Genomic DNA, 26071 nt, shown 5'->3' with positions numbered 1-26071 from the left:
AGGGTGCTTTTTCGTTTGTTTGAAATACGAATTTTACATGTTGTGGGCAAGTCCTGTGTGAATCTGAAATATCAAATTGTGTATCCACCCATCTGGAGGCCTGGAAGCATCTGTAAATTTTATAGCCTAGTTAATAATTATGTAGATAGTAAAATCCCCAAAGTCCTTTTGGCCTCTCAAAAATGGTTCTGATTTCTTATCTTGTCACGGTGATATCACATCTGAATTATAGGTTTAACTGGGAATAAAATAATTGAAATATGGGAATATATAAATACCATTATAAATTTGGGTGCAAGTTTTTTCTTTGAAGAGCACTTGGGATCAGATACATTCCATCCCACTTGCATCATGCAGTGGATCTTTCTAGGCTACACCTTCATGATGCTACCAAGAGCCCCAAGGGGCTGTAGCTATTAATACAAGGAGAGCACGGAGGTATAAGTATACATATGTACTGGTATGTAGCAAGATATCTAATTCCTATAACTGTACTTTTTACTTCATATATAGTGACTTGAAAGACTTCACTTATCTTGGATTACCACTGATGTATATATATCCATATATCATCAACTGCTCTATAGTCTTAATGAATTCTGTGGGTAGTTTCCAGATGATAATTTAAAGTATTTATGTTAAGTTATTTTGATATAATATTTTGGTACACTCTGTTGCTTCTGATTACAATTCATAAAATAAATTATTACTTCAGGATAAACAAATACATGTAATTAAAAATAACTCATATTTATATGTTAAATGACAAAGTTATTCCTACTTTGCTTTTATACTTTCTTTTCCCTGTTTCATTTTTATCCATGTTTCTAAAAATTAATAAAATGTAAACTTATGAATTATACAAAAAGCCCAGTAGTACACCATTTAATTATACCTCAGGATCACAGTAAAAGTGAAAATTAGCATTTTACAAGGAATTAAAACAAAGGTATAGAATCATATTTGCTTACTGCTAAAAAAAAAAAAAAAAGAGGTTAGAAAAATACAGTTCTTTAAAAAAAAATACCAGACAAACAGATACCAAGATTCTTACAGTGCTCTAGTCATCCCCTTTATTGTTGAATATACAGAAGGTTTGACAATTTCTTATGGAAAATATGCAAAAATAGTTTCCATTTGACACACTGTCATGGGGATACTATAAATAATTTCAAAAGCTTTCACAAAAAAGAACAAGCAATCCAATTTGTTTGGTCCCAAGGATAATTCTGAATTGATTTATATTTGAAAAGAACTAAGTCCTGGCTTTAATCCTCACAGTCTCTGAATTGTTTAACTTCTCTGCTTCCATTGCTACATCCTGGTCAGGATGGTCATTATTTAGATCAACCTCCATCCTGCTCTCCCATTTAAATTAGACCCCAGGTGTCCTCTTATTTTCCAGCTTGGATTTCAAGTCCTTTATAATGCAGTTCCCCTTAAAGCTTCAATCTGAAATACATGGTTTTTCACTGTCCGTTTTATGTTCCTTATATGCCTTAGCTCATTAACAAATTAATTAAAGAAGCACATACTTAATTCTGGATACCACACTGAAAAATATTTTTAAATAATTGGTATCTTTTATTTCTTATAACACGTGGTTATGTGCTGCATTGTGTTCCCCCTCCCCACCCAAAATTCATATGTTGAAGTAACAACTCTCAGTACATGAGAATGAAATTGTATTTGAAGATAAGGTCTTCAAAGAGATAAGTTAAAATGAGGCAGTAGCATGAGGCTCTAATATAATATGATTGGTGTCCTTATAAGAAAAAGCAGAGACACAGTGATGTAGGCATACAGAGAAAAGGACATGTGAGGACACATGAGAAGTTGGCCAGCTACAAAAGGAGAGAGGCTTTGGAAGAAACCAACCCTCCCGACACCTTGACCTTGGACTCCTAGTCTCTACAGCTATAAGAAAATAAATTTGTGTTGTTGAAGCCACCCAGACTGTGGTATTTTATTATGGCAACCTTAGCAAACAATACACATGTATATTTAGTAAGTGTCAAAAGAAATTGGTAGCATCCTAGAAACACCAATTCATCCTGAAGTGAAATCCTGAATACAGAAAACAGAAGAGCCAATATAAAAATGGATTTTTGAAGAAATTCCCCCTCATGTCCTTTTCTCTACCTCTCAAAATCTAGTGCAGCTCATCTATTACTCCTGTGAAATGTTTTCTGCTGTTCTAGCCCACCCTAGCCCTCTTCTCCAGACCTCTTGACACCTATTTCCTAGGCCACTGGGGGGGAAAAAAAAATATTAACATCAGAACCTTGTTCTTATTCTGAACGTTATATTTAAAACCAATATAAGTGTACCTGTCTATTTGAAGCTGGTGTAAAGGAAGGTAAACAGAGCCCCCTTGCCTGCTTGTTCAATCCACCACTCACTTTTTCTTTCCTTTCATGCTCTCAATGACACAGTAACACTTGGGACACCACTGCATGAGACATGGGTTTAAAACCCCTGAATTACATCACACTTTATTAGCATCTTAAAATATCCTCGTGGGAGAAGATCTCTTAAATTAGAAGCGAGGCTATACCGTACACTTTTTACACTTTTTACAATTAAGCTTATTGGGGTGATGTTGATGAATAACATTAAACAAGTGTGCAATTCTATAATACATCGTCTGTGTACTGCACTGTATGCTCAACCCAAAATCTAGTCTCCTTCTGTCACCCTATATTTGACCACCTTTGCCCTCTCCATCCTCCCCCAACTCCCTTCCCTTCTTATACCATACACTTTAAAAAACACTTCCTACATTAGGATGATAGACAAAGAATTGAACTAATAGCACAGCTTAGGGTACAACCTTTAAATTGTTTGTTAAATGAATTTGAATTATGTAATTTTTCTGACTTAATGAGAAACCCAACACCAGTCTGAGAATCTAATAACATGAACTACTTGGGGAGCGGGTCTCTGCTTGGAGCTGGTATGGTTTGGGCTTCATGACTAACCCTTGGGTAGGCGTCATGTCGAGCTCGGCTCCAGGGTATTTTTTCAGCTCGAGCTGTTGCAGAACTGTGGTAATGAAAATAAATATCTCATTCCGTGCAACCTCTTCTCCGAGACACCTCCGGATTCCCATTCCAAATATCATAACTTTCTCAACAAGACTTTTATTCAGTTCCTTGTTTTCATTTAGAAATCTTTCAGGTCTAAATAAAGTGGGATCATCCCAAATAGTTCTGTATAAAATAAACAAAAGTTACATTTTAAAAATAAATCATTTTATCATTTTGCCATGCTTGCCAACTTCTCCACAATAATTTTGTTTAGCATGAAATGTTTTGCTCAATTTTGGAATATCCTTTAGAAATGTTATATAATATGTATGTGTACATATCCATACATATATGCACACATACATATATATAAATATAGAGGTATAATTGGTATAAATTGATGTATGCATCATTCTTTACTTTAATTTACTGACAATTTTAGCTACCATAAAGATTTAGTACAATTGTACTTAGTTTGCACCAAAATGACTTCTGATTAAAATACCTGAACATTTATTTCAATTTTTAATGATTTTTTAAATGAAGAGTTCGACAAAATTCTTATAAGAATTTTCCAAAGTTGCAGTATAAAGAAAAAGTACTAAATATTTAATCTCCTTTGCTTTGAGCAAAATTAGAGGGAACAAGACTGTGAACCACACCTGTTACTTGAATACCAATGTGTTTAGGAAAAGGCCTAACCAATGTGTTTAGGAAATACATTTGGGAAAAGGCCTACCAATGTGTTTAGGAAATACATCATCACAAAGCTGCCAGGTCACCAGAAAGTAGCTCTGACAGAGGGGCTGCCCACAGTTCCCAATTACTGTGCCGCTGGTTCTCTCTTCTCCCTCCACCTTTTGTTTCAGGCACCATATCTAACTGGTCTATGACAACTAAACAAAAAAATGCTAGCGTTTCCTAATACACCCTAAGCCATATAGCAGGGGCCCACTTGACTTTACAAAGAACTGGACCTTTTTGTGTAGAGATGTCACTCTCATCCTAGGAAAAAATTGTTTGTCTTTCTGCAGCAGAGGTCACAGACCTGACCTATCTATGAGTCATACTCAGTCCTCCAATAAATTTTGTTTTGCTCTCATAATCTTTTAAAAACAGTTCATTGTTGCCAATATTTAAACATCAAAAGATTCCACATGAAAATGTGCGTTTTTGAGTTCTGTTGTATAACTGAAAGAACTGACAACATTGGGACAATGTCCTGTTTTTCCTCAGTTTACTGAGCTGAGTAAGACACAGCAGATGACCTCGCCCAACTGCTTCAACAAGAGCAGTTCTCTCATTTTTAATATTTCCCCACTGCTCAGTAGGTGCTTAAGTTTGTGACCTCTGTTTTAGACGAAATAGGCACATTTTCCCCATAATATCAAGTCTCGATTCACATACTCACTTAGCTTAAACAAATGTCCCCACACCAACAGTATTTCTTTAAAGAAAATCCCTGCTTGGTGGCTTGCATTCTGGTGGAGAAATCAGGCTGCATTTCAAACATCCGCTGGCCATATCCACACAGACCATGAAGTCCTTGGCTCACACCTCCCCCACGGAGCCCACTTCTGAAATTGGATTTGCCCTCAATGAATTTGTATTAAGAGATCATCCTTCCCACAATCAATGAGGAAGAAAAACCTGAACTTCTTCCCAACTTATTTAAAGAAAAACAGAAAGAATGAAGTTTGGTTCAGGAGAATGTACCTGTTTCCCTGATTAATAAAGAGCAAAGAACTCAGCAAAATGTAACCCCACGAAATAATTTCGGTGACTTACTCATCATGATTGACTTGATACATGTTAATAAAGGTGCAAGTTTTCCTGGGAATGAAACAGCCATTCAGCGTAGTGTCTGCTGTGGTACTGGGAAAGGAAAACACAGCATTACGGCACATCCTGCCAGTTCACATAACCCACCCGTAAGCTGCCTCCCACAGTTCACAGACTCTTTTTATTCATGTCATTTTAAACTATAATAATATGACATCTTCATAAATCTTCATTCTATCATTAATTGACACATCTTCTACCTATTGTCAAGTTAGTAATTTATTCCTTTTCTTGTATTTGTTAGACATGTTGAGCACTTAATGTATTTAAGGCATTGCAATGAGCTAAAATCTCAGTAGAAAATTATCTCAATCTTTCCATGACAAAATTGCCCATAAGTAGACATGTCAAATTACATCAGGAAGCTATTAAGGCAATTATAAAGCACTTTCTGTGTGCCCAGTGTGTTTTGGGCTTTTACTAATAGATTCGAATAACAAAATATAACATCTTTTCATAGTTAGTAGAAGGAACAATGGAATTGGAACTAGGAAATCTGAACTCTAGACACGCACTGCTCCTAGTAAGATGTTGGGCAAATCTCATACCTACTCTGATTTCATTTCCTAGCTGTAAAATGATGTCAGTTGTGTTGGATGATCTCTTAAGTTGTCTCTAGAACAAATAATCTATTTTTCTAGTCCCATACTCAGACTTCTTTATGCAAACTGTATACTGTTTCCCTTTATACCTCTGTAATTATGCATGGTGTCGGAGCCTGCCGACGAGACGAACGGTTCCTGAAGTGGGGAGTGAGGATTGAGGAAAAAACAGACAAGAGACAAAGATGGGATCGGGAGGGCGAACAGTTCTAATTAGACTGCAGCCCCTACTTTATTTTTCAGCTTTCTTTTATACACACAGAAACAAGAAGGTTACATAAAGCGGCTGAGGCAGCAAGTACAGATTAGTTATGTTTTCTAAAAGTTTGGCCTTGACTATTCTTAGACCTTTAGATATTTTCCCATTCCCAGGGTAGCAGGTGTCTGTTTGTTCTTTATGCTTATCGGAGTTCCCCTTAGCGATCCTCCCAAACTCTGCTTGAAGTTACATTTTCTTAACCCTTAATGCTCCGGCTCCCTACAGCATGGATTAGATTAAATCATGTTATATTTTCATATGGCACTCCCTAACTTCCTAGATAGCCCCCACACTCACTTCTCCCCACAGGAGCAGCAGTGACATTTCAATTGGATGGGTTTGAGAAAGCTACTGGACACATTTGGCGTAGCCACTTCTGGGTTCTCTTTGCTGATTAGCCAACCTGTAGAGAATGCACATCAGAGCAGCAGATTTTGTACTTTCAGGGGAGACTGCTGTTGTCCAACCTTGCCAGAGACTGAGTGGAGAAGAAGTATACCTATTCAAGTGAGAAGTGTGAGCATCCCTACTTGGTGCAATTCTAAGCCAAATTGTGCAAACTAGCTCTCATCATTAGAAAAGGTTATATTTGAATTTCTATCTGATCTGTGTTCATTTTGTAGCTGGTACTGAACTTTGGCAAATAATATGGACTGTATTCATTGGAGCTCTCACAACAAAGGGAAGGACCAAAAAAGGAATGGACCTGTTTCTTAGAAGGATTACCTTCTCCTGTGTACAGCCACTTGCCTATCTCAATACATTCCTGTCCACAGGCCCTCTGTGGATAAAGCTGTTCAAATTCTATTCTACATAAAAAGGGACAGGCTCCTGTTTTATGGAAACCTGGTATGTAAAATTTGATTTCACTAATATTAAAATGGGAGTGGCTACTTATTCTACTGGAGGATTCAATATATAAATGTATTAATTGTAGATTTTTCTCTCCATATATATTCCCAAAACTTTGTGTATGAAAGTGGCTTTCTACATAACTTTTAGGGAACATATATGCAATAAATATTTGTTAGAGTACTGCTTGGTCCCGTATAGTATGCGTGTGTGCGTTATATGTAATAACAATTTTTTTGCACCTTTTACCTATGATTATTCCCTTTAGTTTGTTTTAATTTATTTCATTCTAACATACTTTCTGCTTTTTTGATCCTCTTTTTATTTTATTTTATTATTTTTTAAACTTTCATTTACCCAGTGTGTCCATCAGCTCCAAGTCAAGTAGTTGTTTCAATCTAGTTGTGGAGGCCACAGCTCACAGTGGCCGATGTGGGGATCAAACCTGCAACCTTGTTGTTATGAGCACCACGCTCTAACCAACAGAGCTATCCAGCCGCCCCATCCTCTATCTTTTTAAGTGGAATACAATAAACTTCCAGGTATAGAAAAATAGATGAATCCCAAACAACATATATAAGATACTGTTTTTGTTGTGCAAAAATTCTTGGTTCATACCACTGTCACGCAGGGTCTCAGCTCCCGCTTCCCGCATAAGAACGCAGGATATGGCGAGGCCAAAAAGGAACACCCACAGAGCCAGAGATAGGAGAGTCATACCACTATATTCTCACTAGTGGCTGGGTTGGAGACACAGGGAGCAAACATCCGCCAGTTCCCCAACAAGGAGTCTTCCTGTACCCCAGTCTGGCTGGCAGCTGGCGAGACACAGGGAGTAGGATCTACACGATGCGCAATCTGCCCTCCACTTCTCTGCCAACCAACCCCGCGCAGCCAAGGCAGTTACATCAGTGGCTCATGGCTAACCGGTAACAGCTGATGGCCAACTAGTCACACCTGATGGCCATCTACTACCCGAGTGTCGTGCGGGACGGCCTGCGGGGTCTCTGCTCCCGCTCCCCATACAAGAACGCAGGATATGGTGAGGCCAAAAAGGAACACCCACGGAGCCATAGGTAGGGGAGTCATACCACTATATTCTCTCTGGCGGCACTATACTCTCAATGGAGGCTGGATTCACACTGTCCGCAAACCGCCATCCACGCTTGCCAGCCCAGCCGCCATCTTCTTGCTAACCCCCATTCTCTTCTCTCTCCTTCTCTGCTAGCGTAGCCACAGCAGTTATATTAGTGGCCAATGGCTCACTGGTTACAGCTGACGGCCAACTAGCCACAGCTGATGGCCATGCAATCACAGTTGGCCATTTACTACCTGAGCCAACACCTTTCTATGTGAGGCCGAGAGCCTGGAAACTACTTTCTGGGGCTCTGCCCCCACACTCCACCCCTACAGGCTCTCACCTCACAATCTACGCGACAAGCATCTTCCGCGAGGGGCCCTGTGCGAGGAGCCTGGGGGTGAATGCAATATCCTGGACACAGCCAGGCTCTCTGGGCACAGCCAGGGTTTCTCAGGGCACCACCAGTGCTTCTGGGCATGGCCAGACTTCCTGGACTTCTTAGGGTACCACCTGTCTTCCCGGACACAGCCAGGGTTTCTCAGGGCACCACTAGTACTTCTGGGCACGGCCAGACTTCCTGGACTTCTTAGGGTACCACTAGTTTCCCCGGGCACAGCTAGGATTTCTCAGGGCACTGCCACTCTCTCTGGGAACAGCCCGACTTCCTGGACACAGCCAGGGTATCTTCAGGGCTCAGCCAGACTTCCTGGACTCAGCCAGGGCTCTCAGGGCACTGCCACTCTCTCTGGGATACAGCCCGACTTCCTGGGCACAGCCAGGGTATCTTCAGGGCTCAGCCACACTTCCTGGACACAGCCAGGGCTCTCAGGGCACTGCCACTCTCTGTGGGCACAGCCACACTTCCTGGACACAACCAGGGCTCTCAGGACACTGCCACTCTCTCTGGGAACAGCCCGACTTCCTGGGCACAGCCAGGGTATCTTCAGGGCTCAGCCAGACTTCCTGGACTCAGCCAGGGCTCTCAGGGCACTGCCACTCTCTCTGTGCCTCTCAGGGTACCCTGCTGGAACAACAGCGACTCACAATCAAGGTGCTTACATATTCTCAATGGCGGCCAGTCAAGAGACAAAAGCAAATATCCCCCAGTTCCACTAACAACAGTTCCCAAACAAACAGTCAAGCGGTCCATTAAATTAGGGATGGAAGGCAATTCCCCATAGTCCATAGTCATTCGCCAGGGCTGTCCTGGGGGTGAGGGACGACCTGGACCTCACCCTCGTCTCCCATGGAGGACTCAGCAAGCGTTACCTCCTGGGACTATAAGTCCTGCATCCGGGCTGCCTGAGCAGGAACCTCCCGGCCCACAGGGCTGCAACGACCTTTGCTTTCTCTGGCCTGTACTGGTTGGGGAACCGTCCACATCTTTCCACCTCTCCACGGGGCTCCATCTCTGCAGCAGCTGCATGGCTTTTCCTGTGCTGGTGGGAGAACCGTCCACGTTCTCCCACCCCTCCACGGGGGTCCAGCTCTCCGGCAGCTGCTCCTCCTGGTCTTCCTGACACTGAGTGTTCATATACACAAACTGCTCCACCGTCCTTTGGAGAGCTTTGGCCGGCACCATACCCTGCTCGCTACGCCATTTGTCGTGCGGGACAGCCTGCGGGGTCTCTGCTCCCGCTCCCCATACAAGAACGCAGGATATGGTGAGGCCAAAAAGGAACACCCACGGAGCCATAGGTAGGGGAGTCATACCACTATATTCTCTCTGGCGGCACTATACTCTCACTGGGGGCTGGATCCACACACTGTCCGCAAACCGCCATCCACACTTGCCAGCCCAGCTGCCATCTCCTTGCTAGCCCCCATTTCTTTTCTCTCTCCTTCTCTGCTAGCGTAGCCACAGCAGTTATATTAGTGGCCAATGGCTCACTGGTTACAGCTGACGGCCAACTAGCCACAGCTGATGGCCATGCAATCACAGTTGGCCATTTACTACCTGAGCCAACACCTTTCTATGTGAGGCCGAGAGCCTGGAAACTACTTTCTGGGGTTCTGCCCCGACACTCCACCCCTACAGGCTCTCGCCTCACAATCTCTGCGACAAGCATCTTCATGGAGGGGCCCTGTGCGAGGAGCCTGGAGGTGAATGCAATATCCTGGACACAGCCAGGCTCTCTGGGCACAGCCAGGGTTTCTCAGGGCACCACCAGTGCTTCTGGGCACAGCCAGACTTCCTGGACTTCTTAGGGTACCACCTGTCTTCCCGGACACAGCCAGGGTTTGGTTCAGGAGAATGTACCTGTTTCCCTGATTAATAAAGAGCAAAGAACTCAGCAAAATGTAACCCCACGAAATAATTTTGCTGACTTACTCATCATGATTGACTAGATACATGTTAATAAAGGTGCAAGTTTTCCTGGGAATGAAACAGCCATTCAGCATAGTGTCTGCTGTGGTACTGGGAAAGGAAAACACAGCATTACGGCACATCCTGTCAGTTCACATAACCCACCCGTAAGCTGCCTCCCACAGCTCACAGACTCTTTTGATTCATGTCATTTTAAACTATAATAATATGACATCTTCATAAATCTTCATTCTATCATTAATTGACACATCTTCTACCTATTGTCGTTAGTAATTTATTCCTTTTCTTGTATTTGTTAGACATGTTGAGCACTTAATGTATTTAAGGCATTGCAATGAGCTAAAATCTCAGTAGAAAATTATCTCAATCTTTCCATGACAAAATTGCCCATAAGTAGACATGTCAAATTACATCAGGAAGCTATTAAGGCAATTATAAAGCACTTTCTGTGTGCCCAGTGTATTTTGGGCTTTTACTAATAGATTCGAATAACAAAATATAACATCTTTTCATAGTTAGTAGAAGGAACAATGGAATTGAAACTAGGAAATCTGAACTCTAGACACGCACTGCTCCTAGTGAGATGTTGGGCAAATCTCATACCTACTCTGATTTCATTTCCTAGCTGTAAAATGATGTCAGTTGTGTTGGATGATCTCTTAAGTTGTCTCTAGAACAAATAATCTATGTTTCTAGTCCCATACTCAGACTTCTTTATGCAAACTGTATACCGTTTCCCTTTATACCTCTGTAATTATGCATGGATTAGATTAAATCATGTTATATTTTCATATGGCACTCCCTAACTTCCTAGATAGCCCCCACACTCACTTCTCCCCACAGGAGCAGCAGTGACATTTCAATTGGATGGGTTTGAGAGAGCTACTGGACACATTTGGCATAGCCACTTCTGGGTCCTCTTTGCTGATTAGCCAACCTATAGAGAATGCACATCAGAGCAGCAGATTTTGTACTTTCAGGGCAGACTGCTGTTGTCCAACCTTGCCAGAGACTGAGTGGAGAAGAAGTATACCTATTCAAGTGAGAAGTGTGAGCATCCCTACTTGGTGCAATTCTAAGCCAAATTGTGCAAACTAGCTCTCATCATTAGAAAAGGTTATATTTGAATTTCTATCTGATCTGTGTTCATTTTGTAGCTGGTACTGAACTTTGGCAAATAATATGGACTGTATTCATTGGATGCTCTCACAACAAAGGGAAGGACCAAAAAAGGAATGGACCTGTTTCTTAGAAGGATTACCTTCTCCTGTGTATAGCCAATTGTTTATCTCAATACATTCCTGTCCACAGGCCCTCTGTGGATAAAGCTGTTCAAATTCTATTCTACATAAAAAGGGATAGGCTCCTGTTTTATGGAAACCTGGTATGTAAAATTTGATTTCACTAATATTAAAATGTGAGTGGCTACTTATTCTACTGGAGGATTCAATATATAAATGTATTAATTGTATATTTTTCTCTCTCCATATATATTCCCAAAACTTTGTGCATGAAAGTGGCTTTCCACATAACTTTTAGGGAACATATATGCAATAAATATTTGTTAGAGTACTGTTTGGTCCTGTATAGTATGCGTGTGTGCGTTATATGTAATAACGATTTTTTTGCACCTTTTACCTATGATTATTCCCTTTAGTTTGTTTTAATTTATTTCATTCTAACATACTTTCTGCTTTTTTGATCCTCTTTTTATTTTATTTTATTATTTTTTTAAACTTTCATTTACCCAGTGTGTTTTTCCAGGACCCATCAACTCCAAGTCAAATAGTTGTTTCAATCTAGTTGTGGAGGGCACAGCTCACAGTGGGCCATGTGGGGATCGAACCTGCAACCTTGTTGTTATGAGCACCACGCTCTAACCAACAGAGCTATCCAGCCGCCCCATCCTCTATCTTTTTAAGTGGAATACAATAAACTTCCAGGTATAGAAAAATAGATGAATCCCAAAAAACATATATAAGATACTGTTTTTGTTGTGCAAAAATTTTTGGTTCATATCACTGTCACGCAGGGTCTCAGCTCCCGCTTCCCGCATAAGAACGCAGGATATGGCGAGGCCAAAAAGGAACATCCACAGAGCCAGAGATAGGAGAGAAATACCACTATATTCTCACTAGTGGCTGGGTTGGAGACACAGGGAGCAAACATCCGCCAGTTCCCCAACAAGGAGTCTTCCTGTACCCCAGTCTTGCTGGCAGCTGGGCGAGACACAGGGAGTAGGATCTACACGATGCGCAATCTGCCCTCCACTTCTCTGCCAACCAACCCCGCGCAGCCAAGGCAGTTACATCAGTGGCTCATGGCTAACCGGTAACAGCTGATGGCCAACTAGTCACACCTGATGGCCATCTACTACCCGTGCCAGCACCTTTCCACATGAGGCCAAGAGCCTAGAAACTGCTCTCTGGGACTCTGTCCCCACAATCACACTTCTCTCATTGGTTAATGCATTTGCTTCTTTATTTTGTATTAATGTATTCCTTCACTTTTAATAATATAATGAACATCTGTGTCCTCAGTCACATTTTCCTGTCAGATATGTCCTCAGCTATGTTTTCAGGGCCCCAAAACAGATGGATCACTATCATTTAATCCAAATGATACCTGTAAACTTTGCAAAGCTTCACCGTTACTAATTACTTAGTAAAGCTTAGAGGTCACACTCTTTCATGAAGCACCCAAAGTCACCTTATGAAAGTCACTGGGACAGAAGAATTGCTTCTTTAAAAATAAGACATGATTTTGAAACCTAAGTTAAAGATGAAATTTACTTCATCCAGAAAGAGGATCTGCAGAAAATGGATCACTGTGAATAAACAGCATTGTGTATGAATATGGAAAGCAAAGTACAGAGACAAAACACAGGGAATTGTGGTGTTCACTGTCTGGCCTTGCTTGACTCTCCTCAGCTAATGGTCTGGCCCTTTAGGACACTGCAGCTGAGGGCACTCCATACTGCTGTGCCATAACCATAATTACGTCAGCTTCTTCAGGTGAGAGACATTCCCACTCTTTCACTATTTACAGATGGAAGAGAAAAAGCACTGAGAATTTAAGTTTTTATTTTAATTGTGTGGAATGGAAACAGTTCAAACTAGCAGAACTTTGGTGGTCTATATTCATATTTAATAAAGTGTATCCACTTAATGTATACTGGTATGCATCTGTGAGCTGGACAGTCTGGTATAAGGTTCAGTAAACTCTCAAATATCTACAAATGGATACTCTATTTAATCTATTTGTGGTAACACTGACTGCTTTAGTCCATTGCCCAGCAAAATTCTAAGCTACTGAAGGTGATGCCACATTAGCAGGTGGCTAAGACTACTCTTAGCAGGAAGTAAGTTTGTATGACACTTAGGATTGTATGATCCATTGTTTGGAGTTTCCATATCCTTCTTTCCCCTTAATTAGTACACATAAAATGGCATTATAGTTTAGTTATGAAAAATATTCACAAAATGTGCCTTTGCTCCATGTAAAAATTTGATTACAGGATTTCAAAATAAAATGAAACAAGATTAAAAAGAACAGTAAAATAATAGTAATAACATAATATAGATATTAAAGGACTGAAAGTATTCTAATGGCTTATATTCCTCATTTGTTGCTGTGTCAAAGGAGAATCATATGCTTACCAATGTGGAATAGTAAAAGGAAGAAAGGAAGCATGTCTGAATATTTCATTTATGAAAGCTTCTGTGTAGGGTAAAATTTTCTGTCTTCCAATCTGGGTGATTTCAGCCCAATATTTCCATCTGAAACAAGAAAGTTTTTTTTTTTAATTTATTTTAAAAAATGACAATTATAAGAATTATATTTTTCATCTGAAAGCATGTTACCAATTTCTTCTTGAATTTTGGCTTGAATTTCTGGATACTGTATCAAATAAAGAAAGGCCCAGTATAGACATGTTGATACAGTTTCAATCCCTGAAAAATAAATACAAGATAAAGTGTCATGGAAAAAAATATTAGCAAAATTGGTATCCTCAATTTACTTCATATTTGAATACTAAGAATCCTGGGAAAAGAATCTAAATGTAACCACAAATTAATAAAATCATAATAAAATAATTACTATACATTAAAGTTTTCTTCAGAATATAGGCTTAACCTCCCACCCATTAGGATAGTCACTATCAAGACAACAGAAACAGTAAGTGTTGGTGAGAATGTAGAGAAATTGGAATCCTTATGCACTACTTGTTGGAAGGTAAAATAGTGCAGTCACTATGGAAAACATTATAGAGTTTCCTCAAAAACCTTTAAAAAGAATAATCATATGATCCAGAAATTCTACTTCTGGGTATAACATATCCAAAATAATTAAAAGCAGGATCTCAAAGAGCTATTCACACACCATGTTCATTGAAGCATTATTCACAATAGCTAAGAGGTGGAAACAATCCACATGTCCACTGATGGATGAATGGATAAATAACATGTGGTATATGCATGCAATGGAATATTATGCAGCCTTAATAAAGAAGATCCTTTCACTTGCTACAACATGGATGAACCTCGAGGACATTAGGCTAAATGAAACAAATCAGTCACAAAAGGAAAAATATTGTATAATTCCACTCATATCTGGTATGTAAAGTAGTCAAAAATCATAGCAACAGAGAGTAGAATGGTAGTTGCAAAGAACTTGGGGGGAAGGGGGAGAATATTGGTGTTTAATGGGCATAGAATTCAGTTTTGCAAGGTGAAAAAGGACTAAAGATCTATTGTACAACAATGCGAATATACATAATAGTACTGAACTGTACAGTTAAAAAATTTTAAGGTAGTAAATTTAATGTTATGTGTTTGCAACCACAATAAAAACATAAAACATTAAATATATATATAGGTGTTATTCATGACAAATGAAAACAATGGAAATATTTCACTAGAAAATAAACACAATTGTTATAAAATAATGATGGCTATGATCTATGTAGTAACAGTAATTATAATCATAAGTAGCTATAGAGTGCTTACTCTGTTCCAGGCTATATATCTATTAGGTTGGTGCAAAAGTAATTGTGGTTTAAAAGGTTAAAAATAATTGCAAAAACTGCTATTACTTTTGCACTGACCTAATATAGCTATACCTATATTACATGTGGTGTATGTAATTATGCTCATTTTACTGAAGAGAAAACTGTGTCTCAAGAACGTAATGAATGGGCGTTGTTCAAAGTGACTCAAATCAGCAGAAGCCAGAGTCTGGACTTAAACTTGGACGTATCTAGATCCAAAAGTCATAAGTTTGTATGAGCACATAATAGAAGATTGAATATATTCAATTTTTTTAAAAATACTAATTTTTAGTGTAGTTGCTATGATTTAAAATTCATCCTTTGAACAGGGTATCTGAACTTTTGAGATTATACATTGGCTAACTGTTTTTCATTATTGAAAATAAAAGCAAGAAACTCTATGTCACAGTTATCTTCTTCACAAGGGTAACTTTAACACTACATCAAAGAATGTGATCGGTTCTTAAAGACCTACCACTCCGAAATGCCACATTAAAAAGCTTTTATAAGGTGTTGTAATTGTAAATTAACCTCTATGACCAAATGCCAAAATTAATAATGTTATTGGTGTTTTCTACTAAAGCTTATAAAAATCTGGTAGCAACGATGAGTTTTTAAATCAATGTATCTTTTTTCCAAGGTTTTCATGATGATGGCATCAACAATGATGAGAAGAGCTAACACTGATCACTTGATTGCATTGTCATTGAGATTGGGGCTGCAGTTAGTCTCACTTTAGAGATGAGAAACTTGGAGCAAAGAGATGGTTAAATATTTTACAAGGACCACACAAGAGACAAAGCTAGTACCGAATTTAAGTCTGTGACTCCAGAGCATTGGAACTTAGCCATCTGTTTGTTCTCTAAACAACTTGCCCGAGGAATAACATAACATAACATGCCCAAGGAATACACCCAGGTATACCTGTAGAGCAGAGGAAACTCCTTTCCAAACATCTCTTCTCAAGATCTAATTTTCGTATCTTTTGAACAGGTCAATCTCTTATAATAAGCCAGTGGCTTCTACAGTTCCAAAGTCACAAAATTTCTATATTGACTTTATACTGCAAGAATTACCCTAAAAGTAAGTTGTCCGAATGAAACTGCTGACCATAGTAGAATACAATATCGTGTGAAAATTTAGGCTTCTACTCAGAATATATTGACCCTATTCTCCAGCAAAAGAGAAAAGAGCAAGCTGTGAATACTGCATGGAAAACACTGATTTTGGACACTGTGGAGCCATAGACATTATATCCAAAATATGGGACTATCTAGATAAATAACAGGATTCATATTTTGATTTTCATAAATTTTGCTTTTATGTCAAGGCTTAAAATTGAGTTCATAATAAATGATTTTGGGAGAGCCTGACCATATCCAAAGGAAAAATCAAATTATCTCTGTGATCAATTTGAAAAGTCAAATACGGAAATATAAATGTTAATAATATGGTAGATCTGATGAAACAGTGTGTTTGCAAATTTTATCCACTAAAATATGTGGAGTTCATTGTTTTCTTCTAATAAAATATTCTATTTTCTATATCACTAGAGAGGTAACAGACATGTATGGAAGTTTTATTAATTTTCTTTATTACTCTTGTTTGAATTCAAAATACAAATTCTATCAGATGTTTGTTGAATGAATAAGTGCATTATACAGAATGCTCTTTGTTTTGCATACATTATTCCAAACGATTTTTAACTGTGTTATGTACATCTGGTGGTGCAAATCTATATCCTAGTCATATTTTTAATTTGCCATAATTTTATATTTGCTGATTTTTCAGTATCTTGACAGTATTACATATTTCTGAAATATATTATCTCATCAAATCAAGATGAAAAAAAGTCCACCTGACATGTTAATCACACGTGCACACCCAGTCTTCAATACTCAGTGGTGTTCAGGCTTTTAAAAAAATATCCTCATAGGGATGGCCAGATGGCTCAGTTGGTTAAAGAGCGAGCTCTGAACAGGGTTGCTGGTTCGTTTCCCACATGGGCCAGTGAGCTCCGCCCTCCACAACTAGGTTGAAGGCAACAGCTGCCGCTGAGCTGCCAGATGTCTCAGTTGGTTAGAGCACGAGCTCTCAACAACAAGGTAGTCAGTTCAATACCCACATGGGATGGTGGGCTGCGCCCCCTGCAACTAAGATTGAAAACGGCAACTGGAGTTGGAGCTGAGCTGCACCCTCCACAACAAGATTGAAGGACAACGACTTGGTGTCCACCCCAGAGATAGCAGATGGGTAAATGTGGGGGATGCATCCAGGGAGTATTATGCAACCGACTGAAGCAGCATATTAGAAATACACCTGGCAAACATGATTGAATCTTAAAAATACAAGGCTTCAGAGAAAAAGTTAGAAGTAGATTGAGATGTAAATAACAATGGTATTTACATAAATTAAAAATCATGATGATATAGAATACATGGTAATACATGATGAGATAATGCCTGTTTTATAAGAATACATAAAACAAAACAAAACAAAACAAAAATACTTTAAATAAATTAAAAATAAATGTCAGTGGGTTGGGAAAGGGCCTGGGTGTGGGATGCAGGGATAAGAAGTAAGCAACAAGGCCAGGCACTGCATGAATAACGATGTTAGTCATGAACTGGGAACCCTGATTAACTCAATTCTCTACTCCTGGGATGAAAATAAAGTTTTCTGAATGACATGGGAAGAAGGCAGAGTGTCAAATTGTTTATACAGAGTGAGGTCAATTGCACTAACTGACCGATATTAAAAGAAGGAAATACCCCAAAGCGTAAACAGTAGAAAACAAAAATTGTAGTTAATCTTTATTTGCCTCATGCATTGACAAATACTCTCACATACCTGCTGCAAAGAGGTCATTCACAGTGCTTATGATTTCATCGTCATTTAAGGTGGCTGTTTTGGTAGCTGCATGTTTACTATGGCATGTGTGAATCAGAGCATCAGTAATGATCCTGAGGAGACAAAGCTTAGTACTGATTATTGATCCTGACCTACATTTCACATCACATATTAATCTCCTGCAGCGTGTAACATGAAACAAACTCAATTTGCTTGGGAATATAAACAATATAGATAATTTTAAACCTTGCAACCAATTTTGCTTGTCAATGGTAATGCTCAATCTTAAAGAGTGTAGAATGAAAAACCAGGTTACTGAATTTTCTCCTTAACGTTTCTTTCCATTAATAAAAAAAAAAAATACATATGTTTGGAAGCGCACTTAAAAAATTAGATATTAACTTATTACAGTGAAATTGTTGGACAATGACTATAATAAGAGGTTTCTAAACCTATTTTAAGGATTTTACTATAATCCCCATGCAGAAGGAGATGAGGCTGGAGTAGGTTAGGAAGTAAGAAGAAAATTTTACAAGTTCTTTCACTTACTGTGTCTGATCTAGAATTCACAATTGGTACCATGAAACAGATTGTTTATTGCCTTTTTTGTTTTCCATTGGAGGGGACTTAACTCCTTATACCTCTTCATTTGCTCAATTATCCACCTTTTCATGTTTTATTTATTGATTTTTCCTGATGTCATCATCTCAGCAAATCAACCCTCAAGAGCTACAATTCTTTCTGGTACATATATTCTACAGGTGTTATGATCTCAAAGTTCATTTCTGTATAGTAAAGGAACTGAAGTAGGAAAAGGGTATATTAGAAGCTTCCTATTGAATATTCTTTATAATTATTCAAAACATTTTCTTAAGAAAAATATGCTGATACTTTGCAGTTTCAGATATAAAATGGGAGAGAACAAATCATTGGTTCATTTCTTCAGGGAAGTCACCTACATGTCGGTCATCATTTATCAGCCAATTACAGATTCATAATTCAAGTAGGGGTCTTATCCACACTGGGGACATTTCTGAGATTGCATTCAGAATTCTTAGGGCCCCTACATGAGAACTAAGCAGTACTGCCCTGCCTATAAGTTCACTGACTGGAACTCACAGTTTACTAATAGTGTGGGAAAGGGTCTTTATGGCAAAATTATAGTGAAAAGAATCACGGAAGAATCCACACAACGTCCTGGGTACTCATTGCATCTCACCGTTATCTTTTGCTTCTCACCAAATCCCTTGTCCTGGCATGAATTTAAATCCTTACCTTATCATATGTAATAAGATGATCTTGTACATGTAGTGCAATAAACTGATTCAGGGCCTGATAAAACACCCGAGGAGCATTTATAATCTTCAGGGGAAGGTGGCGGAAACATGGGATGAAGTCAGCAGGATTAGCTACATTGGTTGCCTTGAGTAAGTCATCGTTTGTTTTAACTATCTTAAGAAACTCCTCGTCACTGTGGTCATATCTCTTGCCAAAGCAAAGGGTACAGGAAACATTGGCCACTGCACATGTGACAGCACTTCTGGGCTCAAAGCTGCCGTTCTTGGAAGTCAAGTCTGTAAAGACTTTTATTAGCTCAGAAACTTCCTCCAGGACATGTTCCTCCAGTAAGCACGAGCAGGTGGAGGATTTTGCTTTTGCTTTAGTAAAAGTTCGTAAAGCATTAGAGGCAATTTTCTTATGCATCTTCCAACTCTCTCCATAATTGACTGAAAATGAAAAACTCTTTCCTTCTGCCAGGAAAGAAAACGCATGCATGTTAGGTCTGCCTGCAAAATGCTCCATCCTTGAGCAGTACTTGCTTCACCATTTCCATCCCATTCACCACCACAACAGGCACCATGCCAAGTTTGATGAGGAAGACATCTCCATATTTCTTCCTCATCTCCATGAAGGTAAGGTAAGATTGATTTCCGAGCTGAAGAAGATTTACTGTGATGGGGAAAGACCATGGGCCAGGGAGAGACACATGTTTTCTCCCCTTGCTTTTGAGTGCTCTCACAAAAACAAAAACTATCACCAAAATTATGAGAGAAGTGGTCACCTCTCCAGGGGTGACTGCCATGTAGAATGTCATTTTCAGGAGTAAAGTACCTACAATAGAAAAATGTAAACCTTAATTTTGTCATTCTAAGAATAGCCTAAATAGTCTTTCTACCTTTAAACATTTAGAAGAAAAGTACAGACTCTCTGTAGATAGTAGACAGCTGTTCTTACCTGACGCACCCAAAGGGCAAAATCAAATTCTTGTAAACGCATTGCATCTGTACCCCAATTCTATTCTCTTTACAATTCTAACCACTAGACCAAATCCTTTCCTGTCTAACATTCACATGATAGACAACTTGAAGTAAAAAGCAGTCTTGTGGTTGGGAAAGGGACTGAGGCTATAGAAGCTGATTTCATACTTATTGGCTGAGGGGATCTTCATCTTGTCATTTAATCTAAGTGTATCCCAGTTTTCTCATCTAAGTATTCTACCTGACAGAATTAGTCATACATTTTTTTTCAACAAATACCGTGTTTCCCCCAAAATAAGACCTAGCCGGATAATCAGCTCTAATGCTTCTTTTGGAGCAAAAATTAATATAAGACCCAGTCTTATTTTATTATAATACAAGACCGGGCCTTATCTAACATAATATAATACCGGGTCTTATATTGATTTTTTGTCCAAAAGACATATTAAAGCTGATTGTCCGGCTAGGTTTTATTTTCGGGGAAACAGGGTACTTATTGACACCCCACCCTCGCCGCCAATGTCAGGCATTGGAAATGCAAAACAGAATTTCACAGACTAATGAGGAGACTAGAGAAACAGAAATAAGATTCCAAAGTGGAAAATGCTATATAAAGAATTGAGTACCGAGTGTTCTGTCATTGTTTGAGGATCAAGTTAAATCATTATTTAAAAATACCTGGTGAGTTACAAGCCAGTTAGTGGTTATCTAATTGGAGGTCTGCCGAGCCTGTCCTTGGACTTGCTAGCCTGCTTGGAAGGATGACTTTCTGAAGGTGTCCTTCTGCTCTGTAACCTGACCACGTAGTCACAGGTGATCAATTCAAGGATGGGCCACTGACCCAAGAGGAGCCTTCCTGAGGAAGATAGAACTGGGACTGTGACAGGCTGTCCTTTCTTTGGACAGCTACATTCATAAAATCTAACTCTGAAGATATGATTTGCGGACCTTTCAACCCACCAGGAAGACCTGAGAAATTGTGAAAGCAGATCTCAAAAATAAATGAAATAGAAAAAATAAAATAAACGACAGGGAGAAGCCTTATGACCTTGCATTCACTGCTTTTAGACTCAGGATAGCTTGTCCTTGGATTGAATTCTTTCTTGCTAAACTTGCTAGAATTGGTTTCTATTACTTGCAACAAAGAATGCCCTAAACACCCCTCCCCCAAAAGTTTCCTACACATGCAGAATATTTTTGCCAGCTATTGCATTTTCACGGTAACAATAGAGGGAATACAAAACTTTTTCTCCCTTAAAAGAAAACACAATTAAACTGTTCACATTTCTCAAATTACTGATTGAGACAAATAACATTTGTGGGCAATATATTCATTAGTCAGTGTAAGTGTCTAGTTCTCTTTGATTTTTGAGTAGATCAATACTTGATTTCTTCTAGATTTTTTAAATGAATATGCACGCAAACCCTTGTCACCTTCCTTACCTGATTGTTTCACTTTTCCAAGATCACAGATAAAATGTGGCTAACTATACCAACTTGGTTGGCACTGGTTACTAAGGAATGAACTGTGGAGTTAAAAGTGAGAGATCCCCTTCTTTTTATGGAAAGAAAGAACATGACTGCATTTAAATTAAAAAGAAAAACTGAGTCCCTAATCAATGCAATAGCCACAATTTGCAAAACTTCATTTTCTCTCTGTTCAGAAAGGAAACAGTGGGGACTTCATGGTGTATCTGCTTTGCATCATGCTGATTTTGCAAAACTTCTCTGATTGATAATAACTATGACCATTTATTGCATACTTACCATATGCCAGATCCAGAACTAAACACAAAATCGACACTGTCTTTCAAAACTCACCTCTGTATCATCCTGTTACAGAGGATGATAGATAGAGAGATAAAGTTATTTCCCCTACTTATTTCCCATGTTTTTTTAGCTTAATAACGAATCACCAATTACTTACCTGCAGCACTTGCTTTTTAATAAAATTCAATCTCTCTTGGGCATTCACCTAACCGCCAGTTTGCACTCTGATAATTAATCAGTGGCATTTCCAAAGCAGACCACTAAATAGATGAGAAGTGGGTGTATTTGGAAGAACTTCGCACTCTCATAAGGGTGACCAGGTTTCCCACCTCCCTCCTCCCCTATTTAACTGTGGAACTTCTGTTAAATCACATCTCCTCCCTTGGCCTCAGTTTCCTCATCTGTACAATGACACTTCAGACTAAAGACTTTGTAGGCCAGCTATAGTCTTCAGTAATCAAAGCTAGATGGGAAAACAGCAGAAGCCAAGTATGATGTAGAGCAGGGCTGTCCAAACTGCGGCCCGCGGGCCAACTGCGGCCCATGATCCATTGTTAATTGGCCCACAGTAAATTCCAAAAATATATTTAGTTTACTTAAATAAACCAGGTGAGGCAATACGTACTTCACCTCGAGTGAGTGGCTCGGCTGTTTGTGTATTTTACCGCATATGGCCCTTGGTAAAAAACGTTGAAAAAAGTTTGGACCCCCCTGATGTAGAGGGTTAATTGCCTAGGCATCTTATTTTGCCAGAGCAGTTAACATTTCAGCATCAAATATAAGTAACTGTATGATCACCCTGGATTTTTTTTCAACCTGAGCCCTTCTAGCTTCTTTTATTAAATTGTCTTTGGCAGCTTACCAGAACCAGACGTACCGCCAAATTTCCTAGCAACTTTCTTGGAAAGCTCTGAGTGAACATTCTGTTCCTGTTGTTTTGGTGGTGAACTAGAGCTGAGGGCAGAGGGTGTAAGACTCCTTCAGGGTGGGCTGCTACATGGTCAAAATTCAAGGGGAACTCTAACCCCTTTAGAGAAGACCCATGTAAGAAGAGCCTATGTAGGTTGAAGGATTTTATATCTATTCTCAAACCTGGACATACACATTAGACCTCCCTTAGAAGCTGTTAAACCATTCCAATGTCCACATCCTACACAGACCAATTAAATCCAAACCTCCAGGGTTGGGTGCATTTTAAAAAGCTTCTCAAGATGACAAAGAGGTATTCCAAGTTGAGGACCTTTGGGGGTAGAAACAACCCGCTATGAGATCAACAAATCAATTTAGCCAAATTACAAGGAAGCTTGCAAGACTCACCTGTGCTCAGAAATCTTGCCGGTCAGTATGAGAAATCTGGTGGAAGGCTCTTAGGACAGAGAAGGTTTTGGGGAAAGCTAGAGGTATTCTAGGAAACAGAATAGTCCCGTCACAGCAGCAGCAGCAGGCTCCCAAGAAATGCTGGGCGAGAACATTCTGGGAAAAGACAGGGAGGGGTGGAGCCTGGACCCATAGGGGGAGGAGTCTGGAACTGGGTTAGGGATTTGACAGCTGAAGGGAGGGACACAGAGGCCTCTGCAGCTAGAATTGGGCTTAGGAAGCTGGGAAATTCTAGTGTGAATAGAGGGAGAGGGACACACCTGGAGCAAGAGGTTCTGAAAAAGAAGATAGGATGGAAATTGATCTTGGAAAAGAGCAGGGTAGGAGAGAGGATGGAAAGACTAATCATTTTTAAATTGTTGGCGACAAGCAGAAGTAGATCAAAAGATATGTAGCAAGGAGCAGAGGGGGAAAAGAGGATGGTACAGAGGCATTGCTATGTGACGAGTTTCAGGAAACCAGGAAAATGCGCAGGGCACTCTAGGCAAGGAATGGGGCAGGGGGAGATGGATGAAATAAAAGAGTCCAGGAAACAAGTTCCCTTTCTCAGGTGCATTTGGTAGATTCATTGGGAGTCTTTACAAACAAGACAGATTTCATTTCCACAACTAGAACAGTTAACCTCTAAACCTGATCTAGCTTTGGTTTGAGAATATATTCTACCTGCATCAAAGCACTTTTTCTACCTAAAGGCTAGTTGTATTACCTGTTACTAGGTAAATGATATGTGGTTTGGGGACATCTTCTTGTCAAGGTGTCTGCAACTTATTACGTAATAAAGTTTTCTAAAGAAACCTTTGGAGTTTTTGGCCTCATAATTATTTGCGATTTCAAGTTCGGCTTTTATGGAGAATGTCCAAAAACAATAATTGGTAGCCAGAACGTTCTCACATAGGGAAGAAAGCAAAGTGAAGTCTAAGTCTAATATATCCCCTTAAGGATGAAACTTCAGGCCCTGAGCTACAGTGTCATATTCACAAAATATCTTGGAGTTCTGAATATCTAAACTCTCAAAGTTAAAATCTGACAAAGGCCTACAAACCATAGGGATTTTTTTGACTCACTGGCAGAAGTTATGCAAATCGGCATTTAATCATGTCATACTTAGCTACTGAAAAAAAATTATTCCTAATGTTTTTTTTTGTTTTCCATGAAGTATCACCTTCTCTAATATAACTAACCCCATATTGGATTAATGTATAGACACTATGCAGCCATATAAAATTATTTGGGCAAGTGCCTGTATTATAGATAGTTGATAATAATTGCTTGACAATGTGTAATGTGAAAGCTTTGGTAGAAGATAATGAGAATGGCCTTGCACTTAATGGCCAAGGATGATGTATTAGTTTCCCAGGGATGCCCTAACAAATTACCACAAACTTGGTGGGTTACAACAACAAAAATATATTAACTCACAATCTGGAGGCCAGAAATCTGAAATCAAGGCGTTAGCAGGGCCCTGCTCCTTCTAAAGTCTGTAAGGAGAATTTTACCTTGCCTTTTCCAGCTTCTGCTAGCGCCAAGCGTTTCTTGACTTGTAGCTGCATAATGCTAATTTCTGTCTCAGTCTTCATGTGGCCTTTTTCTCTTCTCCTAGTCTTTCCTCTGGGTGTCTTTATTATTTTTTTAAGTTTGTATTTAAAAATATAGCTAACATATACAACATTATATCAGTTTCAGGTACACACCATAGTTGTTCAACATTTATATACCTAAAGAAGTGATCACCATGATAATTCTAGCAACCGTCTGACCTTGTACAACTTGGTCACCTGTGCTGGGTGCTCCAGAAGTGTCCCTTGTGTGAGTTGCATGTGCCCTCCTCTTATAGTTGAGCCTTGATTGCTGTTGGCACATCAGTGGGTGGAACTAACCCTCAGGCTGACTGGCTGTGGGGTTTAGCCATGTCCACAGCTCATCGGCTGCTGTGCAGGGGAGAAGGAGGAAGGGGGAGCCTACAAGAGACTCACTTCAGATCAAAAGACACACACAGACTGAAAGTAAAGGGATGAAAAAAACATATTTCATGAAAATGGAAACAAACAAAAGAGCTGAAGTAACAATACATACACAAAGTAGACTTTAAAACAAAGGGTATAACAAGAGACAATAAAGAATCTGGTAATTCCACTTCTTGGGTATTGTGGGGGCAGGGCCCCAGAAAGTAGTTTACAGGCTCTCGGCCTCACGTGGAGGGGTGCTGGCTCGGGTAGTAGATGGCCATCAGCTGTGGCTGATTGACCGTCAGCTGTAGCCATTGGGCCATTGGCCACTAATATAACTGCTGCGGCTGCGAAGGAGAGCCGAGGAGAGTGGAGGAGAGTGGAGGAGAGTCGTCAGTCGGTTGCAGAGTAAACGGACTGCAGGTCGCACGTCCAGTGAACCCAGCCTCCAGTGAGACCGTAGTGGTATGACTCCCCTACCTATGGCTCCGTGGGTGTTCCTTTTTGGCCTCACCATATCCTGCGTTCTTGTATGGGGAGCGGGAGCAGAGACCCCGCAGGCTGCCCCGCACGACAGGTATATTCAAAGAAATCCAAAATGCTACTTGGAGGGGACGTGTGCATCCATATGTTCATTGCAGAATTGTTTACAATGGCCAAGATGTAGAGGCAGCCTGGGTGTCCATTGATGGATGAATGGATAAAGAGTAGGTAGTACATACATACAGTGGAATATTGCTCAGCGAGGGAAGGGAATGGGTTCTTGCCATCTGTGACAATATGGATGGACTTGGAGGGCATTGTTCTGAGCGGAGTATGTCAGACA

At 39.7% G+C, this 26071-nt stretch overlaps 1 protein-coding gene across 1 annotated transcript; it reads right to left on the bottom strand.

Annotated features, from left to right (window-relative positions):
• Positions 1–870: 870 nt before the first annotated feature.
• LOC109449946 (cytochrome P450 1A1) lies at positions 871–20001 on the bottom strand. Its single transcript, XM_074330567.1, is given in 8 exon segments — positions 871–3212; positions 4818–4904; positions 13654–13729; positions 13732–13773; positions 13858–13947; positions 17895–18021; positions 19170–19692; positions 19694–20001. Coding segments are annotated over 8 exon segments (1632 nt in total). The 5' UTR covers positions 19990–20001; the 3' UTR covers positions 871–2821.
• Positions 20002–26071: the final 6070 nt, after the last annotated feature.

This window comes from Rhinolophus sinicus, linkage group LG04 (assembly GCF_036562045.2).
Source record: "Rhinolophus sinicus isolate RSC01 linkage group LG04, ASM3656204v1, whole genome shotgun sequence".
Taxonomy (NCBI): domain Eukaryota; kingdom Metazoa; phylum Chordata; class Mammalia; order Chiroptera; family Rhinolophidae; genus Rhinolophus; species Rhinolophus sinicus.
The sequence above is the reverse complement of the archived record's forward strand: the minus strand, read 5'-3'. Positions and strand labels throughout refer to the sequence as shown.